This window comes from Perissodus microlepis, chromosome 8 (genome assembly GCF_051167445.1).
Source record: "Perissodus microlepis isolate ML-2025 ecotype Zambia chromosome 8, ASM5116744v1, whole genome shotgun sequence".
NCBI lineage: Eukaryota > Metazoa > Chordata > Actinopteri > Cichliformes > Cichlidae > Perissodus > Perissodus microlepis.
In genome coordinates, this window is record NC_140468.1 from 29,254,327 (window position 1) to 29,278,832 (window position 24,506).

Here is a 24,506-nt window from a genome sequence, read left to right on the forward strand (position 1 = left end):
TTTATCGGTTTTCAGCGTTATTTTGTTATCGTTTTTATCGTTTACTTGGTTTTCCTGGGTCTTTTCACGTGTGTTATGAATAAATCTTCTTTTTTCGGTACCGGTACTAGTTTTATTTTGTTGTATTTATCCGCGACACCTTAAAGGCCGGTCCGTGAAAATATTGTCGGGCATAAACCGGTCCGTGGCGCAAAAAAGGTTGGGGACCGCTGCCTTACAGTATGGAGTTCAAAGTCACCGCTTTGGTTTTGTTGCACACAGCATCCAAAACACCAGCTTATAATATAAGTCAGTGTGAAGAAGAGGAAGGGCAGGCAGTGCAGTTTGATGCTGATGAATGAAAGACAACGAGCTTTCCCCTCAGGACTACAGTTCACGCTCCGAAATAAACAGCTAAGCTTTACAAACGTCAACATGAGTGCAGATTCGGACATGAGAAACACCTCTAGATCAGACCTGGAGCTTCAGCACAGATCGAGGAAAGGAAAGTAGTGAGGAAGCATTTCGAGCCCAGACTGACATCAGAGCTGCAGAGGACGACTGTGTCATCAACGCTGAAGCCTGACCTGGAGGAGGTCAAAGAGCCCAACAAAACAGTTAAAAACCAATTGCAGAGATGCTGCAAACTGAAGAAATGATGACACATCAGCAGACATTCAGAGAAATGTGGGAAACTGAGTACGTGCCAGAGGACCCGGGTGGAGCAGAGCTGCTGCTCCCCCACACTGGAAGAAGCCAGGGGCGGATGTTCTGAGTCAATGTGAACGCCACCGTGTACGCCACCGTGTACGCCACCGTGTACGCTACATTTGTTGATTAGAAAAACACCTGGAAGACGATGTGACGCCTCTGCACCCTGAACACATGCTCAGGATGCAGCAGGCAACCAGCCTTAAACGGGGCGCTAACAAACAGGACAACAGAAGGAGCTAGGCTACAGCACAGAGGTCACATGTTCCCTGATATTTAGATCATGAAAGAAGGATTTTATTTAAGGAAAAATGCTGTGATGTTACTCAGCATTTTTCCTCTAATAGTTTGTCAGTTTTCTTTAGTTGCACTAAATTATCCAGAGGATATTCAGGACCCAGGGGCCCATGCTGGGGGCCACCCAGGGGGCACATAAAACTAACTTGAGATCTTGAAACTCTAATTATTGGTTTAATGAAGTTATTTTTCCATATCTCACCAGCGTCTCTCTCTCCAGCACTGACAAACTTGTAATTTCTTAACTTCATTCATTCATTTTCATTCATTTATTTATTCATTTCAGGCACAACAAAATACATATATTGAACATAAAGTGCACAAAACAAAAAACAAAAATTACCTGAAAAGGAGTGGGACGAAGAAAACTTATTAAATCCCACCCCTATACTCACTCATCAACAAAAAACAATAAGCTTCCCGCAGCTACGCCCATCGTTACAACCAAACAAACCATCAACAGCCCCGGGCACATGCAAGCATCTCAACGGCAGCTCGCAACAACAATTAGAACCATCATAACTAAATACAGAATATATAATAATTATAAATTGCGTTACCACAGGTAACAGGCAATAATAATTACATAGTGACAAGCACACATACATATACATACATACATATATATCTACACACACATGTACATATATGTACATGCATACGCACACCTTTTTTTTTTTCTTTTTTTGGAATCATACCAGCAATGGTAAGAGAACAGACATTACAGAGCACACTAAAACATCATTGAGTATACTGTGACCAGACCAACTGTTTGTAGAGGAATTTAAATCTATGAATATTTTTGCATTGTTTCAACTTAACTAGCTTTTTTTTTTTAGAAATGTCAGATATTTATTTATTTATTTTATTTAAAAGGAGAAAAAACATTTACACCTTTTCTACTAATGGACACGTGCCAAAAGCATTTCCTGAGAATGGATGGTGATTTTTGATGATGGTGATTTTTGAGTTGTGCAGACTAATAACATTATTTCTAACGAATCTTCGTATATTCTTCAATAACACTCACTGTTTTAAATGTTAGCACAAACCGTGAGTGTGCAGGTGGTAGCTGAACATCTTTAAAATGTACGATAGAAAAAGACGACGAGATATGAACTTTAAATGTCTAAACTCAAGAAAACCATCAGTGACTTTGTTCATCCTCTTCTGTGCCGCGTGGATGACGAAGCTGACGTTTAGGTCCTGGGAGATGGTGGTTCCCAGAAACTGGTTTACTGTGTCCACTGGGCATGAAGGAAGATCAGATTTGGTGGTGTTGGTTTCAGCCTGAAGCCCACCATCATCTCCAGCTGGAGGCGGTTGATGACTTTTGTAGACTAGTTCCACTTTACTCCCATCATCCCAGCTCTGCTGTGACACCAGCTCTCCCACCTGAACGTGATTCGTTGTGTTTATTTCACCAAACATTCAGCCATTATAAAAATTCAACTCAAGCATTGAGCTGTAAGCATTTACATGAGATTTTCTTCTCATATAGACATCTGAAAGGAAAATATTCTTTCACCATAGATGCAGACTGATGCAGAAACACTGATGAGGGACTTTTTATTTGATTTTGTACAGCGGGAAAAGTGTCAGCACCAGTTTGGAGTTGTTGGTTTTTTCTTTCTTCCTGATTTGAACGTCTGCTGACGTCTCTGTGCAGCACTGCTCACTTCAACGAGCAGCTGTGGAGTTTCCTGAAAAACACTTTTGCGGTTACCGGTTATAAAATATGACTTTTGGGGATTTCACAGGAAGCTCTCCGCCTTATATGGCAGGGCTGAGCGCGTGCTCCGTGCCTGTCCACGGGCTGCACGAGTGACCTGGAAGACAAACACGGTGTAGAGGCGGAGGACACGCACAGACACACACAGCTCTGTCCGCTGCGCTGTTGGTGAGTACCTCTCTTCTGTCATACAAACACAAAACACGAGGAACAGCACAGAGAACACGCGTGGAACATTTCACACTGGAAGTTTTAACAGAGCTAAGCTCGCTCAGCACGTTCAGCCTGAGTGTCACGTGACTCGTAACTCCGTCTGTGGCGCTTCCACCTGCAGCGGCTCGCTCACCCACGCAGGCCGAACATGGAGGCTTCGTTTGCAGGTAAACGGGCTCTGGTCACCGGAGCAGGAAAAGGTAAAGGAGACACGCACACGCACGCACACGCAGCGACACCAGCAGGCTGATTTATGAACAACCCCACCAACCCCAGTGTAGTCACGGGACCCCGAGACTAAGGCTGCGTTCACACTGCAGGCGAAAGCGCATCAAATCCGACTTTTTTGACCCTATGCGACCCATATCCAATCATGGTCTGACAGTGTGAACGGCGCAAATCCGATATTTTCAAATCCGATCTGGGTCACTTTCGTATGTGGTACTGAATCCGATACATATCCGATGTTTTAGAAAGCGACTGCTGTTTGAACGGTCGCATTAAATCCGTCTTTTACGTCACTGACACAAGACAGACGCCGATTATCAGCGCCCGGGAAGACATCGCGAACCTTCCTGGCCCTCCAGTGAAACTGTTGGGAAGACAACGTTGGAGAAACGTGAACATTTTCTTTGTATAATCTGCAGATTCTGACAGAAATCTGCAGCTATCCTCTGAAGCAGCGCTCCTCTAAAACAGCAATAAGGATCATTATTAGGTTATTTACATTATTATGTAAATAACAAAATAACTTAAAGCAAAAATTGGGAAACGTAAAGTCCGAAGTCTTTATATTATATTAAGGCCATCGGTCAAACAACACTGTTTGCTCTGGGTCTAAACAGAGCGCGTTGTGTGTGACGTCTTCTTTCGCGCATGCGGCCGCTTTGAGCGTTCACACTAGAGCGCGTTTGCTGTCACATTTTATTTGTAGTGTGAACAAGCAGACAAAAACATCGGAATTGAGCATTAAGACCTGCAGTGTGAACGCAGCCTTACTCTCCTCTCATGAAACTGTTTCTGTTTTTAAACGAATCAATGGTTAATGTAAAGTTTCACGTGATTTCCACTTGAGCTTGATTTACAAACACGTTTCTGAACAGAACATTAAATGTCAGCAGTGATGTTGATTTCATTTACACTCAAACACAAACTATCATAGCTCCTTGTGTGGCCCCCAAACGGAGGCTGCTGTATAAACGTGTCCTTCACATACATCAAGTTAGACAAATATAAAACACAACACTAACATGTCCTTCTGTCGACTTCCAGCCGTATTACAGACGTTTAAAGTGAGACAGTGTTGATGGGAGCGATGAAGTTACTGATTACTGTGAACTCAGCAGAGTGTGCTGGAGGAATCTGATGACACTGCACGTACGCTGAACCAGTGTCATCAGTGAGAAAGTGGAATAACAGGAGCTTTGTTGGTGGAACGAAGCCTAAGACATGTGTGGAATGTGTGTGTGTGAGAGTGTGTCCACTCTGTAATCAGTCTTTGTGTTTATGGATTCTTGTGTCCCAGGGATTGGTAGGGCCACAGCTCTGGCTCTGGCACGCTGCGGGGCAAAGGTCATAGCGGTCACACGAACACAGGCCGATCTCAACAGCCTGGTGGAGGAGGTGATCACCCCACACGCACACCCATCTGAGGGGCCCCAGCCCTGACCTTTGACCCACACAGTGGACTGTCAATCAGCATAAAGCATATCTCAGGCCACCTCTTAAAAATGATACGTATAAAAACCAACCACGTGTAAATGCACCGTTAGGGACAGCGAGGAGCTGGAGAGGCTGTCGTGGCTTTAATGTTGTTATCGTGTGTGGTCTCTGGTATTATCGTAGGGTCCACCTTACAATATAAAGCACTTTGAGCTGACTGATGTTGTGATTCAGTGCTGTATAAATAAAATGTCCAAGAAGAGTCCAAAAGAAAAATATACATTACTAAAATTATATATATGGATTATAAAAGCACAGAATTAACAAACAAATATTCATGAACCTTTCTAAAGCCTCTTTCAAAAAAAGTCCTAGTTCAGTTCAGTTCAGTTTTATTTATAAATCACAACAGTCACCTCAAGGTGCTTTATATTGTAAGGTAGACCCTTCAATAATACTTACAGAGAAAACCCAACAATCATATGAGCCCCTATGAGCAGCACTTTGGCGACAGTGGGAAGGAAAAACTCCCTTTTAACAGGAAGAAACCTCCGGCAGAACCAGGCTCAGGGAGGGGCGGAGCCATCTGCTGTGATTGGTTGGGGTGAGAGAAGGAAGACAGGATACAGACATGCTGTGGAAGAGAGTGTCATATCTTTAAAAAAAGGTTACATATAAAAAATCCAAAATGTCCTCTTTTTGCAGAGAGACTTGACGTCACCGTTGCTTTAGCTTTAGCTCTGTGCCTGGAAGACGTCAGAAAACCATCACAGCTGTGTCTGTCAGTTCTCTGATGGAGCGTCTGTGATGCGCAGATAAACCTAAGAGACTCTAATCGACTCTTTGCCTGCAGCTTTGATCTGCACAGTGAAATTTCTTCTCACTTTAAATCTTATTAATAACTCATCCAAACCTTTTCTGACTGTCATTATATCAAACAGATTTTAATCAGCTGACGGCGGCTGATGACTCTAAAAGCTGTTTAATGTAGTTTTCACTTGAAGTAGAATCTGCAGTATGTTCGTCATGCAAAACTACAATAATAGAGAAATAATTTTTTTCAATCTGCACGGCTAACATGAGAAGCATTAGCACCAAGTCATTTCACTGATTGACTCTAAGGCAGCAGCTGAAAGAAGAACAAAGCTACCCTGCACAGAGTTGGTCTGACCTCAGAACAGGTGTTCAGCATCTGGATTTAGTTGTTCTTGCACAGCTGCTGTAACCTCGTCAGAGTTTGCTGTTTGTGAGGAGGACTGTGACTGATTCAGTTCTGGGACCCAAACTCATAAATATTTGATGTCTCTTGTCTTCCTTCTAATCCTTCCGTCTGCTTTTGACTTCCTGTCACAGTGCGCCTCCATCACCCCGGTGTGTGTGGACCTCACAGACTGGGGGGCCACAGAGCAGGCCCTGCAGGATGTCGGCCCTGTCGACCTGCTGGTCAATAACGCTGCCTGCGCCAACCTACAGCCATTTCTGGAAGTCACACCTGACAAGTTTGAGCAGTAAAGCAAATATTCTCAACTTTCATATTTGTTACTGAGGAAGTACCAGCCGTAAGGACACAGCACAAGCCTGTAAGCCAGAGGCCAGAGCCTCATCATGTGCTAACCTGTCATGTTTGTTGTGTCTTCCAGGGCTTTCAGTGTGAATGTGAAAGCTGTGGTGCAGGTTTCTCAGGTAAAACAAACACGGCTGCTTTATTAAACCACGGTGTTTCCTTTCTTTGGATTTGATCTGTGGGAAATGCATTGCTTTGAAGTTCAGCTGTGAATGAACCCGTCACAATGAGTGTTGGACAAGGTGCTTTAGAAAACGTGTGATTGGGACTTACAGTAAAACAGTGTTTTTTTACCTCGATATTAAGAAATGTCTTGTGTAGATCTGAAAACTCCGGCTCTATATCTGTGCTTCGCCTGTCGGTCTGAGCCGTGCAAAAATCTGTGCTTAAAAAATGAGCAGATGACATTTTGTTACATGAATTGTTTGACACTGATGTTATTGGTTAAGTCAGGTTTTGGAAAGTTCCTATAACAAAGCTCGATGCAGTTGAGTGGAGCTTGTAGGGTGTTCGGTTGACCCGTCTCATTCATCAAACTGCTTCTGTGAAATGAGACAAAGCTCCGTCTGTTGGCAGTTAGTGGCTCGTGGTATGAAGGCCCGGGGATCGGGAGGCTCCATTGTTAATGTGTCCAGCCAGGCATCGCAGTGCGCCCTCAGAGAGCACGCCGTCTACTGTGAGGAACACAGACATGGGCGCCACGGCCTCTATCACATTTAAACGAAGAAGCCCAGTGAGGGTAACAAACTGAGCTTCTGTTTCTGCTCTGTGCTCAGGTGCTACCAAAGCGGCTCTGGACATGCTGAGTAAGGTGATGGCTTTAGAGCTGGGACCACATCAGGTACATCACTGTCCTGTTTCACACGTCCAGCTTCCACCTGACAGTTACTAATGCTAATGTGGTTAGCTCAGGTGCATCTTTGAGAAAGCATTAACTGAGTTAGTGATGCCTCAGTGTTATCATTCAGTTCGTGCTGTCTATTTCTAAATGATCAGGAAATACGGGGAAAACAATATATTAGCTAATGCAAGAAACTGTCCAGGAAATGGTTTAATGTGAATATTAATTATTCCTGTAACTGCATCACTGTTCAAGTGTCAAAGTCATTTACACGTGTGCCTCACGTCATGTAAGGTGTTGAAAAGCATTGGAATACTTTGATGAGACCTGATATAACAGTGAAACACTGCACGCACACACCAATGCCAGGACAGCTCACTGCACTGTGAAACACCTTCTGCAAACTCACGTAGCCTGGTGTGGTGTTGAGAGAGAGAGCAGCAGATTGATAATCATACGACATCAAAACACAGGATGTAGGCTTTCAAATCCCAGGAGAGACCCCTCCAGGATGATCGTCGGAACATTTAAGTGACCCTTCGCTCTCTGAGGACGACAGGCCCGAAAGCAAGTCTGCAAAATTCCCACCTGCACCACAGTGTGATATGTGCAACATAGTGAAGGAGTTGTGTAAAAAGTCGCTGGCAGCTGGTGTCAGTGGTGTCGGCACCAACCTGAGACCACAGTCCACACAGTTTTGTAAAGGCTGCATCTAAACGACACCTGAATCAGTTCCTGTGAACTCAACATTTACTGGAAGCAAACAATAAGACAGCAGCCAACACTAAACTTACTTATAAGTTCTATGAGCCAGTGTTTTAAAGCATGTATGAGGTTTCATACAGTTGCTTTAGGAGGTTACTTTAGTTACTGCTGCCTGTCCGGCTGTTAACATGAAGAAAAGTATTCGACAGTCGGATCGGGGTCGTCTGAACAAAGACGGGATCTGACGTCTTTTCGGTGACTCGATTAACTCAGGTGTCGTCTTGTGTTCAGATCCGTGTGAACACCGTGAACCCCACAGTGGTGATGACTGACATGGGTCGCTTGGGCTGGAGCGATCCTGAAAAAGCCAAGAGCATGAAGTCCCGGATCCCCCTGGGCCGCTTCGCAGGTCAGTGGCAGCAGTCTTGGTCAGGTAGAACAGGGAGACATGTCCTCTTAGCTCACATCACTGTGTTTGTGTTCAGCTCCTGTATGCATGGAAATCTACCTAATGTGAGAGGCAGTGTTACCCCACAGACAGGTCACGAGTCCACAGAGCGAGATCAGTTTGCATGATCCCAGTCGAGGGTCAGGGACATAACAACACTGATAGACTCAGTCCTGCCCTCTGGTCTGCACACGATCCTCTGTTAAGCTGAGTGTGATGTGTGTGTCTGTGTGCAGAGGTGGAGGAGGTTGTGAACAGCATTTTATTCCTGCTGAGTGAAAAGAGCAGCATGATTAATGGAGTCACTCTGCCGGTGGATGGAGGCTTCCTGGCCTGCTGACCCACATCAGCCCATCGTCCACCTGCTCGGAGCAAAACTTCACTTGTAGATTTCTTCTTCACTGTGATTGTCTCTAATATAACTGGACTCAACCAGCGAGGGGCCCGAAGAATTGTTTGACCCATTGATGGAATTTGTGCTATTAAAAGATAAAAACATGCTGCTGCATTAAAATCAGTATTAAAACCAAAAACTCGGTTTAAAAATAAATTGTGGTTTGTTTGTTTTTTACTGAAATATAAATGATCACAGTGACCAACACATGAAAACAGAAACGAATGAACTCTGGGTCCTCTTTATTTACAGCACCGCTCCACAGAGGCGAAGTAATGAGCTGAGACACAGGCCTTAGTAAAGTTTAGTACGTGGTTCAAAGTGACAGAACCACTGGACTCTTACTAACCAGGCCGGTTCTGGTTATTAATTTGGCTCTTAAATGAACTCAAACATTCACGCACTGCAGGCTCTTGTAGTTGTTTCAGTGCTGCAGTAAAGAATAGCAAAGAAGAACTGAAGCCTGGACGTGTGCTGGAAAGCCTGCTGATGAAGCTGAATAAGAGCCATCATCATCATCAACTACAGTCAGAATGATTCATTTGGTCACTTTGATAAATCTAAACAACTAAAGGTACAGGAACAGGGCCGTCGTCTGTATTCTGTTAATATATATCTAAATAAACCTGTAAAAAAAGGACTCGTGCAGCCACTAGAGTTTTCCTCAGTGTTAGTACACGAAGCACATTTGGATATGAACACGAGGGAACGCCTCGCTGTGTGAGGAGGAAATGATGACAGGAAGCAGACTACCTTACATATACATTTGTATTTAGTATACAAAAAATTGAAATATGTCACCACACAGACATGTGAAGTAATAAAAAATAAGACAAACAGTTGAAACAAGTATACAAGTCATCTTACATTACATACGTACATGGCCAATGCATTTCATCATACAACCTCTCCTAAGAGTTACAGTGGGTCAAATAACCAGAGAACTTCCATGCAATAGTAGTAGTTTTTTTTTTCTTTTGCTGTTTCTCAGCTACATTTCGACACCTTAGCTAGGCAGGACCACACGACATGATTCAACCACACAGCTATGCCAACCAAAGACAGCATAACGGAGCGCACTGCAGTGCTGCGTCTCGCCACACGGGGGAGACAGACACACAGCAGGCCTGCGACCATACAGAAATGCATTTCATAAAGGTGCAATCTGCACTGTTTGCCATGACGACAAACTCCACAACGATTGGCCCCTTTATTGTACACTGTTAGCGACACTTCTAACTTCGACATGAGCAACTATAATCCCTTTAGTTTGAATTGTTTTAGTTTTACGAGCTAAATATTCAGGTACATGTAGATATTCATAACGCATTCCTTTTCTGAGGATTATTCTGTACATGACTGGATGTCACTGATATTCGTGTTTTTTCCTTCCTATATGTCACAGATTGTTGAAAAGTCTTGTGTTTTACTACAATACAATATGAAATAGTACCAAAAACTGGACACTAAAAAACTTGGCTTAAAACAATACTGTCTTTTATGCACTACCCCAAACTGTCTCACTGACACCGACACATGCCCGCCCACCGTGCACGCACGCAAACACACCTGTCACGCACGCATTCATGTGCTTGCGCACAAACACACACACACAGTCTAAACAATGGGATAAATTAAGACAGAATATTTTAAGACCCATGCAAGCTCCTCCACTCCCACAGGCAGAACTCAGGCAGCAAGGTTGTACAGCCCCCGTGTGTTTGGCAAGCTCGTCTGTCACATCTTCACAGTTAAGAATAGTTACCCAAAGAAATTGACCAAGATCAGGTGACTGAAGCAAGAACACGCTGTAGGGGCATAGCCAAATAATTCTTCAACTGATCAGAGGATGCTTCTGAAAGCGAGCGAAAGGTTTGCAGGTAGACCTCTAAAGTACAGTTATGAACTCTTTTCGAATGAAACAGACAAGCTTTGACTGAAACCTCCAGTTAAACCTTTGTGTCTCACTGAAAATCTCTTTTTCTCATTGAAAAGTTAAGAACGATGACACGGGGCTATGATTATGAATCTGTGCGTGGCTTTACTGAGACGAAACCCAAGAGGATGAGTTCATGGTTACATGTTTATACTTTGACTGCAGCGCTGATGTGATCGTTTGGCAGGAAATCTGTCCTAACTCGACAAGTTACTGAGAGGATTGAACAAATACAAGCAGTTAGACCATCGTTACAGTCACTGTGCTAGTTAAGAACTACAGGGAGCATCTTGGGCCGTTTGGCCGGTCTTTGAGGGAAACAGCACGACCTTTCTCCAATGTGCTGTTTAATAATGAGACGCTGATCTGGCAGTATAGAGCAAACTTGAATACCTTGCTATTTTAAAGAACTTGGTTTGGATCGAGAATAATAAAATGCCAATCAGGACACCCGCCGGTGAACCAAGCTGTCAGAGAGTCTAACTGCTGGTGTTTCTGTCATGTGACCACAGATCTCAGGGGTGACCTCGCTGTGCATACTGTCAGAAATGAGGGCTGAACGAATGAAGGCAGTATTTCTTTTAATGTGCTGATCCTAGATCAGAAGCTGAGGGTAACTTCAGAGCTGAAGGCGTATTCACAGTTCATGTTCTATCTAGTCAACACTGCATTATTTCAAGCAAGCATAGCTGAGAAACAAAAGACTTTGCAGTAAGAAGATAAGAAGTCTTTGTGAGCCCTCGTGGCAACATGACACGTGTCTATGAGTACAAAGCAGTTGGACAGTCATTGTCTTTCACAGAGAACCTATGACCCTACTCTGTAATGGTTAAAAAAACTGGGTTAAATATTGGTCCTACCAATATGATTTTGAAAAAACATCGATATAAAGAAAGCAATCTCAGCAGTGCACACTCACTCTCGCTAGTTTTCTTTCTCATCCTCTCAGAGAAGTAGTGGTTGTTGTTCATGGTGATGTGGTGTAGTGTTAGCAGTGCTTCCTCCTTAGAACATGGTGCATCTCTTCCCCCTCTTCTTCACGGGTGGGGGGCAGAGCACAGCTCGGATGGCCTCATCAAATACCGTCTTCAGGCCTCGCTGGGTCAGCGCAGAGCACTCCAAGTACTTCACGGCTCCTGAGGACCAGGGAGAGGGCATGATGGGAAAACTCCTGATACGCCCCTCTACATTACCCAACAGAGCACCTAGCACTCACCAAAAGGCCCCACCAGATAACTGTCCATGCAAATACTGAGGAGAGTATGAATAAAGCAGGGGTCTCACACTGGAATGAGCTGAGGGCCACTGCTGGCACTGTCGTCTGAAGGATACTTTTGTGTTCAATTAATACAAAAAACAAACATTTCTGAAAATGTTTTGTTTGCTTTTTTTTTTTTTTTAAATTTCAAATATCATATAGGCCCCGGGGCAGACCCAGGACACGCTGGAGAGATTATATCTCTCGGCTGGCCTGGGAACGCCTCGGTGTTCCCCCGGATAAGCTGGAGGAGGCGGCTGGGGCGGGGGAGGTCTGGGCTTCTCTGCTCGGGCTGCTGCCCCCACGACCCGGCCCCGGATAAGCGGAAGAAAATGGATGGAAATATTATTTAGCAATATCTTAACTAACTGAATCGTTTCATTGAAAGAGCAAATAAACACACTGGTCCTCTGTCTGTCACACATGTTCGTATTGAACAAAATACAAGTGCAAGTGACACATGAGTTTGTGCGAGTGGCCCCGGGCCGCGAGTTTGAGACCCCTGGAACTATTACAGAAGGTGCGTGATCGTTTTTTCCTCCTTGACACAAGGCGAGTGGAATTCAAATCACAATATAAATATTTACTAATAATTTTTTTATTTTAAATGAAATAGTTTAATCTTGTTTTTAAACAGTTTATTTTGGGTGTTTAAAAAAAGGTAGCAGATGACACGCTGTCTCTACCCACTGCTAAACACAGCCACAGTTCAACTTCTGGGAAGCTGAGTAACATGTACATAGAAAAACAAAACAAAGTGATTTACAAATCTCATAAACCAATACTTTATTCACAATAGAACATCTCCAAAAGGTTGCGACAGGAGTATGTTTCCATCTTTGTAGTATCTTTTTCTAACATCTGGAAACAGGAGAGCAGCTGTGGAGTTTCGGGAGAGGAACTTTGTCCCGTTCTTGTCTGACAGAGGATTCCAGCTCAGCAGTCCTGGATCTTCAGTTTGATTTATATCGAGAGAAATCACAACAACACTTGCCTCGAGGAGCTCTTCTCGTCCATCTTTTTCTGAAAAGCATGCTGACATTGGTCCATAACTTGTAGACACAGTTTGGTCCCGCCTACTTCTGAGGAACTCTTTTTATACCCAGACATGTTACTGACCTGTTGTCATTTAAACTGATTAGTTATAATTATTATTAGTTATAAAAACGCAACAGCAGATGGCCCCGCCCCTCCCTGAGCCTGGTTCTGCTGGAGGTTTCTTCCTGTTAAAAGGGAGTTTTTCCTTCCCACTGTCGCCAAAGTGCTTGTTCATAGGGGGTCATATGACTGTTGGGTTTTCTCTGTATGTATTATTGTAGGGTCGACCTTACAATATAAAGCACCTTGAGGTCACTGTTGTTGTGATTTGGAGCGGTCTAAATACAATTAAACTGAATTGAAATTGTTCCTCCAGCTGTTTCCTTTTAGGACCACTGAGTTTTCCAGCCTGTTGTTGCACCTGTCCCAACCTTTTTGAAACATTTGCTGTCATCAGACTCAAAATGAGTCAAGATTCTTTGTGAAATAGTTCAAAATTAAGAGTTTAAAGATTTAACAGGTTTTCTGTGTTCTATTGTGAATAAAATAGGGATTTATGAGATTTGCAAATCATTGCATTTTGTTGTTTTTAAAATGATTTTTTTTTTTTTTTAAATTGGAGTTAAAAATTACCTTTCTAAACGAGTTGGTCCCTGCACTGAAGCTGTGATAAGACCAGTTTCTAAATGAATAAACTAAGGAAAGGGCTTCAGTGCTTCCTTTATTACCTCCTTCAGTATCCACTGGAGGATGCACTGAAACATCCTTCATTAAAAAAAGCAAATAATCAAAGTGGCACAGATCATTCATAAAAACAATGATGCTGCACAACAACAGTCATACAATCACATGTATGAATCAGGATTACACAATCATAACAATCATCATTTTCCATTTCATGCCATAACCTGCTCACATGCTGGCATGTTGGAACTTCCACAGCTCCTTGAATATTATGCTGCTGTATAAACATCTGCTTCTTATCACAGCTTTTAATAATATATACATACCGATATACAATAATTTCATAACCGATATACAATACAATAATCAGCCATATTTGAATTGATCAAAGTGAATTAAAGGTTTACTACATCATCGGTTTGAGCGCTGCTTTCAGATTATAAGATTGTTGAAAGCCTTTACAACACTGGATCATCTCCTTAGTGGGACTACAACAATGGAGCAAATAATCTTCATGTGACAAGCACTTCAACTCACTTCACAGAAAACTACAAACGTGGTTATAAAGTGGTATCTTTCTCCAGCTGTACATACGATTCATGTGCCCACAGCATTTATAGGCTAACATTGCCTTTCCCAGCTATCCTAATACCAGCAGAGGTCTCCAGGTAGTTCTGTCCCTAACTGACATTCTTGGGTCTTTATCCTACAATATGAATTGCTTTGGGTTGACAGTTACTGTAAATTGGCTCTTGAACTGGTGAGATGGATACCAGTGAGCTGAGTATTGAGATGAGGTCAGGACGAAAAGGCACATATGGAAGTTACTTATAGTGCACTGACAGCAGATCGAGTCCAAAGAATTCCTGACTCCTTGTGACTCCCAGTCTAATAGCAACAACATTCCCCAACAGATATCTGGTCACCGTTTCCTCACAGTCACTGTGGTCATGATTTCTAAATCCACGTCTCTTTAACAATCATGTTGGAAAGTTAATAAGCTTCAAAGGTTTATAGAAGGATGTTTCATTGACAGTTGGCTGGAACTGTATTTAATTCATGGTTTCTCACTTACACAAACATCATTCTCCAATTACGCCTTCATGCTTCTGCTCGTTAGTGAGGGTGTGGGCATGTTTCAGCATTCTGAGGTTGGATGTTCCTCACTTTAGAGGCTGAACTCAAAGCAGCTCTAACCCAAACTAATGGACATGTTTATGTACAGGGGAGGCTGAGCACACCCTCTCCACATCTGTGTGTGTGTGCACAGATAGAGCAAACACAGCGTTATGCATTAATTAGTGAGTGAGGTTAAAAAAAGTTGGTAAATGTATTTTTCGTTAGCTGCTTTCAGTCTGAATTAAGTTCTGCTGAGCACCAAGCAGCAGACAGTGAATGCTACAAAGCTGTGAACATGTTACTGCTATGCAGTGAATAATGAGCTCTTATTTTTCTTAAAATGTGACATTTCCCCGGTTTAAACATTTATGTTCTATTATCAGTGAAGTATGAATTCATGAGATCTTTAAATCTACGCAGCCTGTTTTCATTTTCACAACTTTTTAGGAATCGACTTTGTAAAGCGTGTTTCTGTCCACTGTGTCACATGAGGCCCTTTCCCACCTACTCGACTCGCGGATCGACTGGTCTTCCATTAGAACCCTGTAGTACCTTGTCGTCATAGCAACGCGTCTGCGCGTCTCGAGGCGTAATTAATGTGCGACACGAACGCCACAACAAAGGTGGACATCGAAGCAAACACATACCTGCTACTCGGTCCGTGGCTTTTCGTCACACTCAGAGATCACTGCGTTGTTTTTGTAGCCATTTCCCTCGTTACAGTTTCAAAAATGGCGATTTGGACTTTCGTGAACGCTCTCATGACTCATTTAGTAACGCTACGGCCAGCCAATCAGTGGCATACAGTCTGATGACGTCACATTTAGTACCTGTTTGGATCACTTGAAATCCCGGCCAAGCAGGTGCTAAAAACTGGTACCAGGAACTATGGCCTAATGGGAAACCCAGAAAACCGTGCCGAGTCACTCCGTGGAGGTTCTATTGGAAAAGGGCTTTGGTGACCTCGTTTGTAGAAAAACATACATTTTTTAAAGTAAAAAGTACTTATACTGCATTGTAACAATACTTTACTACAGGGAAAGCTTGTGCATTTGAAAACCCTCAGTAAGAGCAAGAATGATCAGTCGAAGTTTATTCAAAAATCACACGTAAGTGTGCTGAGAAGTAGAAGAACCTACTCCGTCCATAAACAGCTGATTTCAGTTTGTCACGAGCATCCAGCCGCTGATGTTTTCACCGTGCAGGAAAGGCTTGGAAAATGATCATCAGGAAACTAATTTTAAAAGCCTTGAGGCGACTTTTGTTGTGATTTGGTAAATAAAATTGAATTGAATTAATTAGCAACTAAAACTGAGTTTACACCTACATAAGTGAGTAAATGTGCCTGGTTATATCCCACCTCTGACTAACCAATATTCTACTTAGTTCCCTCAAACCAGAAAACTATATACACTTTTCTTTGGATCAACTGTCACTGGTATCCAATTTAATATGTTACTTACTGAGACAACAGACAAACAGCAATCATTATATATAGCTAAATTAATGTTAGAGAAAAAACGATGCCGTTACAGCCTCACCAATCTCTCTCGCCATGGCCAGGCCCTGCGGGTAGGTGATGGGGGAAAGCTTCTTGTCCCGCAGCCTCTCAATGGTGTCCTTGTCATCTCGTAGATCCAGCTTGGTGCCCACCAGAATGATGGGTGTGTTGGGGCAATGGTGTCTCACCTCAGGGTACCACTAGGGCACCACAGGCACCCACACACAGACACAACCACACACAGATGTGTACAAATGGATATACAAAAGACAAAGTCAGTGAGAGAGGAGAAAGAGAAGAGTCAGCTGGAGGCGGTGGAAGAACATCATGACCCTTTCCACAGTGACATTCAACAAACTGAGTTGTGGCTACAGAAAACATTATTATTAAGTTTGAATGAAGGCATAGCTGCATGAACACAAGACATCCTCAGGCAAAGAAACCTCCAATCACATCACACGATGGGACAATCCCGTCGCAAACACAGAGACTCTACAGAGGGACCCCAGACCTCGTGAAAAGTGTGATTTCACACGAGAGCGTCTCATGATGCTCAGCAGATCAAACCACAGCCGGCCGTGACGCTCCCTCTGCAGAGTGTTTGCACTCGCTCAGTCCTCAGCCTACAATGTGTGTGTCTGCGCTCCACGTCCTGCTGGAGTAACATCAAATCCAGACCATTCTAAGCTGAGGACTGAACAGGTGTGATAAACCAGGTGGAGCCAAAGATGTGCCTCCTTGTGGTCAGACTCGGCGTGAAAGGGGGAAAAAGGAGGGGGCGGGGTGGACGGTCAGCGTACTGACCTTAGCTCGGACGTTCTCAAAGGAGGCCGGACTGACCAGGGAGAAGCATATCAAGAACACATCCTGGGAGAGAACCAGAGACATCGCTAGTTGAGAGTGAGATCTGTGTGTGTGTGTGTGTGTGTGTGTGTGTGTGTGTGTGTGTGTGTGTGTGTGTGTGTGTGTGTGTGTGTGTGTGTGTGTGTGTGTGTAAAACCACCACAAGAAATCGGCTTTATTTGAAGTCTTCGACGCGTATTAAAAGTCTCAACACAAAAGCCTCAGAGAGGCGTGTTTCTGCTTCATATTGTTTGTTCAAAGACATTTTAAGTGTAATAGACCGAGGACGTCCAGGACAGACCCCGCCTCTCGCCTTATGGCAGCAGGGATAGGCTCCGACCACTGCAAGCCTAAACCGGATAAGACAGTGGATGAATGTTTGGTACTTATCTACACAAGAAGTGGTTATCAACACAGTGGGCAAATATACACAGCGGTCCCTCGTTTATCGCGGGAGTTACGTTCTAAAAATAACCCGCGATAGGTGAAATCCACGAAGTAGGCAGCTTTATTTCTTACAGTTATTACAGATTAATTTTAAGGCTGTAAAACCCCTCACTGCACACTTTATACACTCAGACAGGCATGAACATCTTCACACGTTTCTCTCTTGTTTAAACTCTCTCAGTGTTCAAACCTAGAACAATCAGTCCAGTATTATAGGATGAAACCAAAGACGCGCAGGTGACGACGTTTCATCGACGTTGTTGTGTTTGTTGGGGAGAAAACGTACAAACATACAGTGCAGCAGAGTCACACTGCTGGGATCGGAGATTTATGTCAATTTGACAAACTGAACATATTCTGTCCTGTACAGGAGACACGGCACAAGACTAATTGACAATGGTCTACAGCCAATCAGGACGCAGAACACAATGCGCTGTAATAAAAAATAAAAAAAAGCAAAATTGCACAAAAAAACAAAACAAAAACAAAACAAATCAGTGAAACAGCGAGGCCATGATAGGTGAACCGCGTTATAGCGAGGGAGCACTGTGCATGAAAACCTTCCCTTGAACTGGAGCCCCGCCCACACGTGCGCGGTACTTTGGTAACTGTAGCTTTTCCTCAGTGTTTAGGCTGTTTTTCAGTGTTTTTCATACACAAGTAAATGACGTTTTATGTCAAAATCCCCATTTTTATAAAAACACAGGGCTTCTTAAAGCCCTTCCAGGGTGAACACTTTCAGGAACCATGTTCTGCTCGTACACTTGGTGAAGGAAAATGTTGATTTTATCTTGGACGTCAAAGGTGTGCGCCGTTATCTCCTTTTTTGATGTCAGACCGTGCTGACCAACATTTCACCGCCTGTCTTCTCGGCATCGTCATCACAGTGTTTGACATCATTTTTAGCTTTTCACACGGACAGAGATATGAAAGTGAAAATCCCTGTTTGAATCAGTGCCTGTGTGCATAATCGCCTCCCAGATCATCCTTTTGGCCGTTTCCAGGCAGCTTCCACCTGCTATTTCTGGATTGCTCCCTGGAAGTTCTGTTGTGCCCACACTGCACAGGCGGATTTCATCAGACTTCAAATCCAATTCTTTTTCAAACTAACCTGAATTTCACGTGAAGGACTGTCGTTGTTGATGAGAGCTGGCAGTTTGCACTTACAGAGTCAGCAGCTTTAAAGCTGAACACGCTGCATGTTGGAGGAGCTCGCTCATAGTGGAACACCCTGGGGTGTCTGGTGCCAGTGCACAATGCAGTGAAAATGGTGGCGTTTCTTTGCTCACTAACTGAATAACCTGCCACAACAATCAAGATGACGGACTGCCAGAGTTCCAGCATGCATTGCAGACGGGGAAGGGAAGCAGTTGCTAATCTTGAATGAGAGATCGCCGAACAGCCTTTTCCTCACACCGTGTACGCCCTGTTAGCCATCTGAACTGGTGAGTGTAGTTTGGACTTCTTGAAATATTGGGATAATCATTTGTAATTTAAGGCATACAGTTTTCATATTAAACGGATAAACTGATAAATGTTGGGGTCTACAAAGCATTACAGCATCCTTCGTACATTAACCACATTCAATTTCATTCCCTTACTCGTTCATCTAAACAGGTCACAACAGAAAGCTCGGTTCAGTCACGTATCTGTGGCATGCTGTGAGTGTGTGGGAGGAAAGAGTAGGAATACCGTCTGTGGGTAAGACAGTGGTCTGAGCCTGTCGTAGTCCTCCTGTCCTGCTGTATCCCACAGACCCAGATTCACTGGTTTCCCATCCACCATCACATTGGCAGAGTAGTTGTCAAAGCTGCAAGAAATTGGACAGCACACTGAGTAAAAAGCAGCTGAGACTACTGACAACAGAGTAGTGTGATTACTCCTAAACAACACTTTGCAGAACTACATGACCGCCTAGATAACAGTTGGTAAATATTTAAGGAAGCTTTTTCTCCTCCAAGTCTACTTTTTGGTGTTGCATTACTATATTTGATAAAAGCTTTTAAAAGAGAGAATGAAATTTAAGGGACAGCAAACAGTCCAGTCCGGAGCTGAACTGGGAGTTCCTCATTCAGCCCAGTGCTCACTGGGCTCTCAGGTATCAGGTTTTTCTGCTGCGGATGGGTCCAGCACTTTGAAACTGAATTACTCTACTAACTCTAATTTGATATGAACTGGTTTCCAACCTATGGGATATATGCTGTTCATACTAAAGAGCCATCTGCCAGTTGGCTCAGCTGAGCGGTTTAACACGACTGAGGTGAGAAGCAGATATTTGAAAAACAGGATTTAAGGGAACTTTTCTGGGCTTGGCACAGTTGTCATGATTATTTTGTTATGCTGGTTTAAAAATGTAACATTTGTGTCACGACGTAGCTGATAAACACCAAAATATCTTAACAGCTTAAAATTTGAAAAGTTAAAAAAAGCATTAAGGAGTATACATAACATCAGTCTGTTTGATTTGCAATATTAAATATATAAATACTACAAATATCACCCATTGATGAGCATGTATAGTTTCTCAGTGTACAGAACTGCAGGAGTTTGCAGCACATTCACAGCTCGCTGAATGAGCGATATCTTTTATTTAATCTGATTTCATTCGACATTCATTCGTCTCTTTTCTGTGTTCTCTTTCTTGTCAACTAAGTTCTTGTAGGAGAACAGCTGTATTATTATTATAATTATTATTAAATCCTGAAACCTTTCGACAGCACAGTATCTTTGACAGAGCGCTCAGCCCTACAGCGTTAGATGGTGGTATTGTGAGAGCATGAGGAGTGTTTGGGTTACTCACACAGTGGGGATGTATTCACCGGGGAAGGCATTGGTGGTGTAACTAATCAGCAGACAGGTCTTACCCACAGCCCTGAGGAAGTGACAGCAGAGATCCAAAATTAGGCTGCAGCTCCACTCTCATACAAACCTGAGCGTAAACAGGCTACATGTATGTGTGAGCACAATGGAGGCCTCTATCCCCTTTCAGCTGAGTGCCACACAGACATTGGCCTACATATATGTTGCCTAGGGACACAGTAGCCTTCTATGGTAGCCACGCACGCACGCACACACTCACTCTTATATCCTTGTGGGGACATCTCATGGACATGATGCAACCATCAAAGATGAATGCCTAACCCTGACCCTAACCATAACCTAATGGTAACCCTGACACTAGAACAGCACGAGTAAAACCACATTTTGAGTCTCAAAAACGCCTTCAGACTCGTGGGGACCAAAGTATAGTAAGCTTCCAATTTTTGGTCCCCACAAAGATGTTCATACCTGTCCACACACACAGTTACTCGCAGACATAGCCCAGCTCTCCTCTGCTCACAGGCCCACAGCACCCCTCCCCTCCGACTCGAGCCACTCGATGCTACTGGTGGCAGCATGGATGAGTATTGGCTGGCTGCTCATGCATGACTCATGAGCGATTCTGTGTGCTCGTCTCCACAGACATGACCAACAGCAGTGACACACGGTGGCAAAATGTGTGACTGATATAAGAGTGATTTGAGGTCAGTGGGTCTCTGTTTGGTCAGAAGGGAAACACTGACACTTACAGCTGCTTCATTAGTCAGTTTCAGTGATTACGACTATTCTTCAGAAGATCGAGTGGCTCATCTACTGATCTAAACACTGGTGGTGTGATCCCCAGCTCATCCAGGCTGTCCTTGGGCAGCACACAAAACCCAAAGATCTATGTGACTGTGTCACAGATACAAGAGCTTAGAGCCCACAGAGTAAGAACTGTATAAATAAGGAGTTACAGCTACAGTGAGATCTGCTATGACGGTTTGGTAGTTAGGGCTGAAGATGCTAAAATGCTTGCTGGGAGGGACCAACATGGCCAGGGTTAGAAATGAGTCCATCAAAGGGTAAGCTCAGGCCCCGCAGTTCTCTTTTAAAAATCAGACATGGCTTTGATATACAAGCAGATTTTAGGTCCTTCAAGTGAAAACGAAATGATGCTTCAGAATAACTACCCACTGTACAGGAGAGAAAGCATGCAGGAACAGACAACATGCGAAGTTCAAAACCAGGACTTTCTTGCTGTGAGGCAGCAGTGCTAACCACTGTACCACCGTGACACCCACTGAGGTGGAGATGTCCAGCAGAACCCGTCTCCTGGAAAATATGCAAAGCCTTTGCTTTCACTTCCAGACCTCTGGACTCACACAGTACGTCTCTCAATCACACCTGTTTCACTCAAAACACACAAATGGTTCAGATTTGCTCTGCGTCGCACAAACTGAAGCTGTAAGATGTACACGCTTCAACTTCAATTCAGTTTTATTTATGCAGCACCAAAACACAACAAAACAAGGTAAAACCCTGCAATAATACAAAGGTCACACATGAGTGTGAAGCACTGAGTACAAAAGTCACACATAAGGGAGTTTAAATGTCTCCAAACAGATCCACAGGAACAGGAAGTTGAAACAACTGCAGGGAAACAGAGATGCTGTTACACAAACACACACAGTGCTACACGTTCAGATGTACAGCAGTGAATGCACAGGTGCTGGTAACACCACATCCCTGCTCCGAGTGTGAAGCTGGCCCACGACCCCGACACTGAAGCAGCGAACCTGCTGTCGTTCACTTCATTACGTCCCTGCGTGCTACTGTCAGCGTGGGTCAAATAACGTGAAGGCATCAGGTAACAATCTGTTCACATTCTGAAGACACCAAACACACAGCTAGCAGCATCTGCACAGTCTGTATTAAAGCTGTTTGTGGCAGCTGACGAGAAAAACACACATTTTTATATCCCGCCCACCTCGTAAACAGCCTCATCGCACAAAACAGCAGGTTCCTGTTAGAAACAGCTTTCTGAGCCCTGCGGTAATCTCAACAACACTGTCAGGGTTACTTTTTCAAGGGCTGTGTGCGACATTTAAAGTCTGTGGATTCCAACCACAGACTGCATAAAGATGCAAGTATCCACCGCGGGCGTCACGCTGTCACTGTCACGCTGTCACTGTCACGCTGTAGCTCTTTGAATCCTCACATTAGCCGGGCACGGAGGCTCAGTAGCAGACCCAGGTGTATTCTTCCTGGTGACTGCATTGGGCTTTGTGATGTCATCAGTATAACTTGACACCTTTGAGGTGAGACTAGATTAAACTGCTGAGCATCATTTCCACAGAGACTTTGGTGAAACTGGAGGTCTTTTCCTGGTGGCCATTAGAAGTAATGCATCTCTAAGGTGCCATTGCTTTTCACACCCAGAAGCTACTGCCATCTTTACTTACAGTCTGTGCTTCTAAAATGAAAAAAAGACTATTTAAAGAATTTTTAAAATGACATTTATTTAATTTTGCTGCATTTTTTTTTAAACTTTTGCTACAAATCCAAGACAGCCCGTTTCTCTACAAGTCAAAGACTCACACTTGTGCAGGCTGTGGCACATTTAGCTCAGTGCAGACGATCTGGTTAGAAAGAGCCATAAAACCACTGCAGCTGTTCGGAAATATCCGGCTCTTGTTTTGGCTAAGCCCTCGAGGTTAAAAATTCAGCAACTGGACGATGTTTTAAAAGTTGCTGAATGTGTGTTAAAGAAGTGTGATCTCAGTAATGACCAATAATAAGTGAGACTAGGACTCCTGCAGTGATCGAGCGGCCCCAGCTCCCTCTGGAGGCAGGCGAGGACTTCTCGACTTGAAAGGTAAACTGAGCTTGTAGGTTGGACTGCTCCACACCACCGTGCTGTAAACACAGTGTGTGCAGACAGCAGCACTCAACATTTGCACTCAGCATTCTTTTATTTTCCCATTCTGCCTTTGATGATAAAAAAGACCTTTGGCCGCTCCTGATGTTTGTAAGAACTGATATGAGTGCCGGTGGCTTTAATCAGCGACCACTAATCATGTTAGCATTTCCAAACGGCGCGGTGCACTCTCGCAGCAGACTTCAGTGCACATGCCGCTGGGTGGGATCTGGATGCAGTAGGAGCAGAATTAGGGCAGCGGGGCCTGCTGCTTGCCACTGACAGGGCCACAAATTCCTTAGCGTGCATCAGCACTTCAGCCCGCCTTCAATGGCCTACCAGGCGTGTAGGTGTTCCCGCAGCATCTCGATGCTCCGCTCCTGCCTTTGCGCTGGATGAAGACGTGATCACATGCAGATGCCCGTGGAGCTGTATCTGAGAAAGACAGGCGACCGACGGATCGCCGAGCCCCAGCCCCTTTTCACTACATAGCATCCTCCCATCATCCATCCATCAGTGGATGCATCACTGAACCCCACATGACCAATGTGCCGTTTCTGTGAGCGTGCTCTTACCCGTCGCCGACCACCACACACTTAATCGCCTGCATTTGGACAGCAGCTGGAGGCTTTCAGGGAGCCGGCGCTGGGAGTTCACCGATCCGACAGTAAGCGCTGAGGTCTCGTACGAGAACAGCGGGCCAGTCCGCTCAGCGATGGAGCCGCAGTGAAAAGGGTCGATGACGAGCAGTTACGACAGTCTCCGAGAAGTGCCGAGCGTTCTTAAAGGGACAGAGGCGGAACAGAAGAACGCCAGTAGACAAAGAGATGGTTCGCTCCGATCACTTCCGCCATCGCTACATGCTACCAGCTATGCTACTTACGTTACATCAACAACGTTAAGTTATAGAGACAGCTAGTACAGGGCAATTCACGTGACTGAGCACAAAGATATTTAGTTTAACCCCGTCGGACAATCCCGAGCTAAGCCTCGTGAAACGCACAAGTTGTTGTGTGTTCGCTGCCTTCATAAATATTTAGAAACGCAGACCGGAAACGTACTTAATCGCCAGATTGTGGAAACGTTTAGAATTGATCATATTCGATATACTCGATCCAAAAGAAATTTGTCTTGTACAAGTTTCCTTGTTGAAAGTGGAAACTTCCAATTGATGAAAGTTTGAACGCATTAAAAAGAAATCTTAAACGACCCGATCCCCTGGATATGAATTTCAGCAGCGCAGCAGTTTTACGTTAAAGCTCCACAAGCTTGTGCCTGAACCATCTTGGCAGTTAATGATCTTTGGCTGCAGTTTCAATACTAGTGACCTCATACATCCCCACCCCAACAACACGCCACACCATCACTATCACTACTGTAACCTTATCTGTTAGAATAATCCAGATCAACCACGG

The 24,506-nt window shown here is 44.0% G+C and overlaps 2 protein-coding genes across 5 annotated transcripts; one reads left to right on the forward strand and one right to left on the reverse strand.

Annotated features, from left to right (window-relative positions):
• Positions 1-1,174: 1,174 nt before the first annotated feature.
• Positions 1,175-8,702, forward strand: dcxr (dicarbonyl/L-xylulose reductase). Of its 3 annotated transcripts, XM_084938539.1 has the most exons (9): positions 1,236-2,887; positions 3,054-3,132; positions 4,458-4,555; positions 5,948-6,102; positions 6,235-6,277; positions 6,735-6,834; positions 6,935-6,999; positions 7,996-8,113; positions 8,389-8,702. In XM_084938539.1, exons 2-9 carry the CDS (start codon positions 3,081-3,083, stop codon positions 8,490-8,492), a joined length of 735 nt encoding a protein of 244 aa, XP_084794665.1. In that variant the 5' UTR covers positions 1,236-2,887; positions 3,054-3,080; the 3' UTR covers positions 8,493-8,702. The 3 variants fall into 3 exon arrangements, with proteins under 3 accessions (XP_084794666.1, XP_084794665.1, XP_084794664.1); XM_084938540.1 differs by having other exon boundaries at positions 1,175-3,132; positions 4,428-4,555; XM_084938538.1 differs by having other exon boundaries at positions 1,236-3,132.
• Positions 8,703-9,296: 594 nt separating this feature from the next.
• rac3b (Rac family small GTPase 3b) lies at positions 9,297-23,854 on the reverse strand. 2 transcript variants are annotated; one of them, XM_084938541.1, is made up of 6 exons: positions 23,667-23,850; positions 20,173-20,244; positions 19,065-19,182; positions 16,887-16,949; positions 16,123-16,282; positions 9,297-11,618 (listed from the first exon to the last, which is right to left on the reverse strand). In XM_084938541.1, the coding sequence occupies exons 1-6, from the start codon at positions 23,699-23,701 to the stop codon at positions 11,488-11,490; spliced, it is 579 nt and encodes a 192-aa protein (XP_084794667.1). In that variant the 5' UTR covers positions 23,702-23,850; the 3' UTR covers positions 9,297-11,487. The 2 variants fall into 2 exon arrangements, with proteins under 2 accessions (XP_084794667.1, XP_084794668.1); XM_084938542.1 differs by lacking the exon at positions 16,887-16,949 and having other exon boundaries at positions 23,667-23,854.
• Between the last annotated feature and the right edge of the window lie 652 nt (positions 23,855-24,506).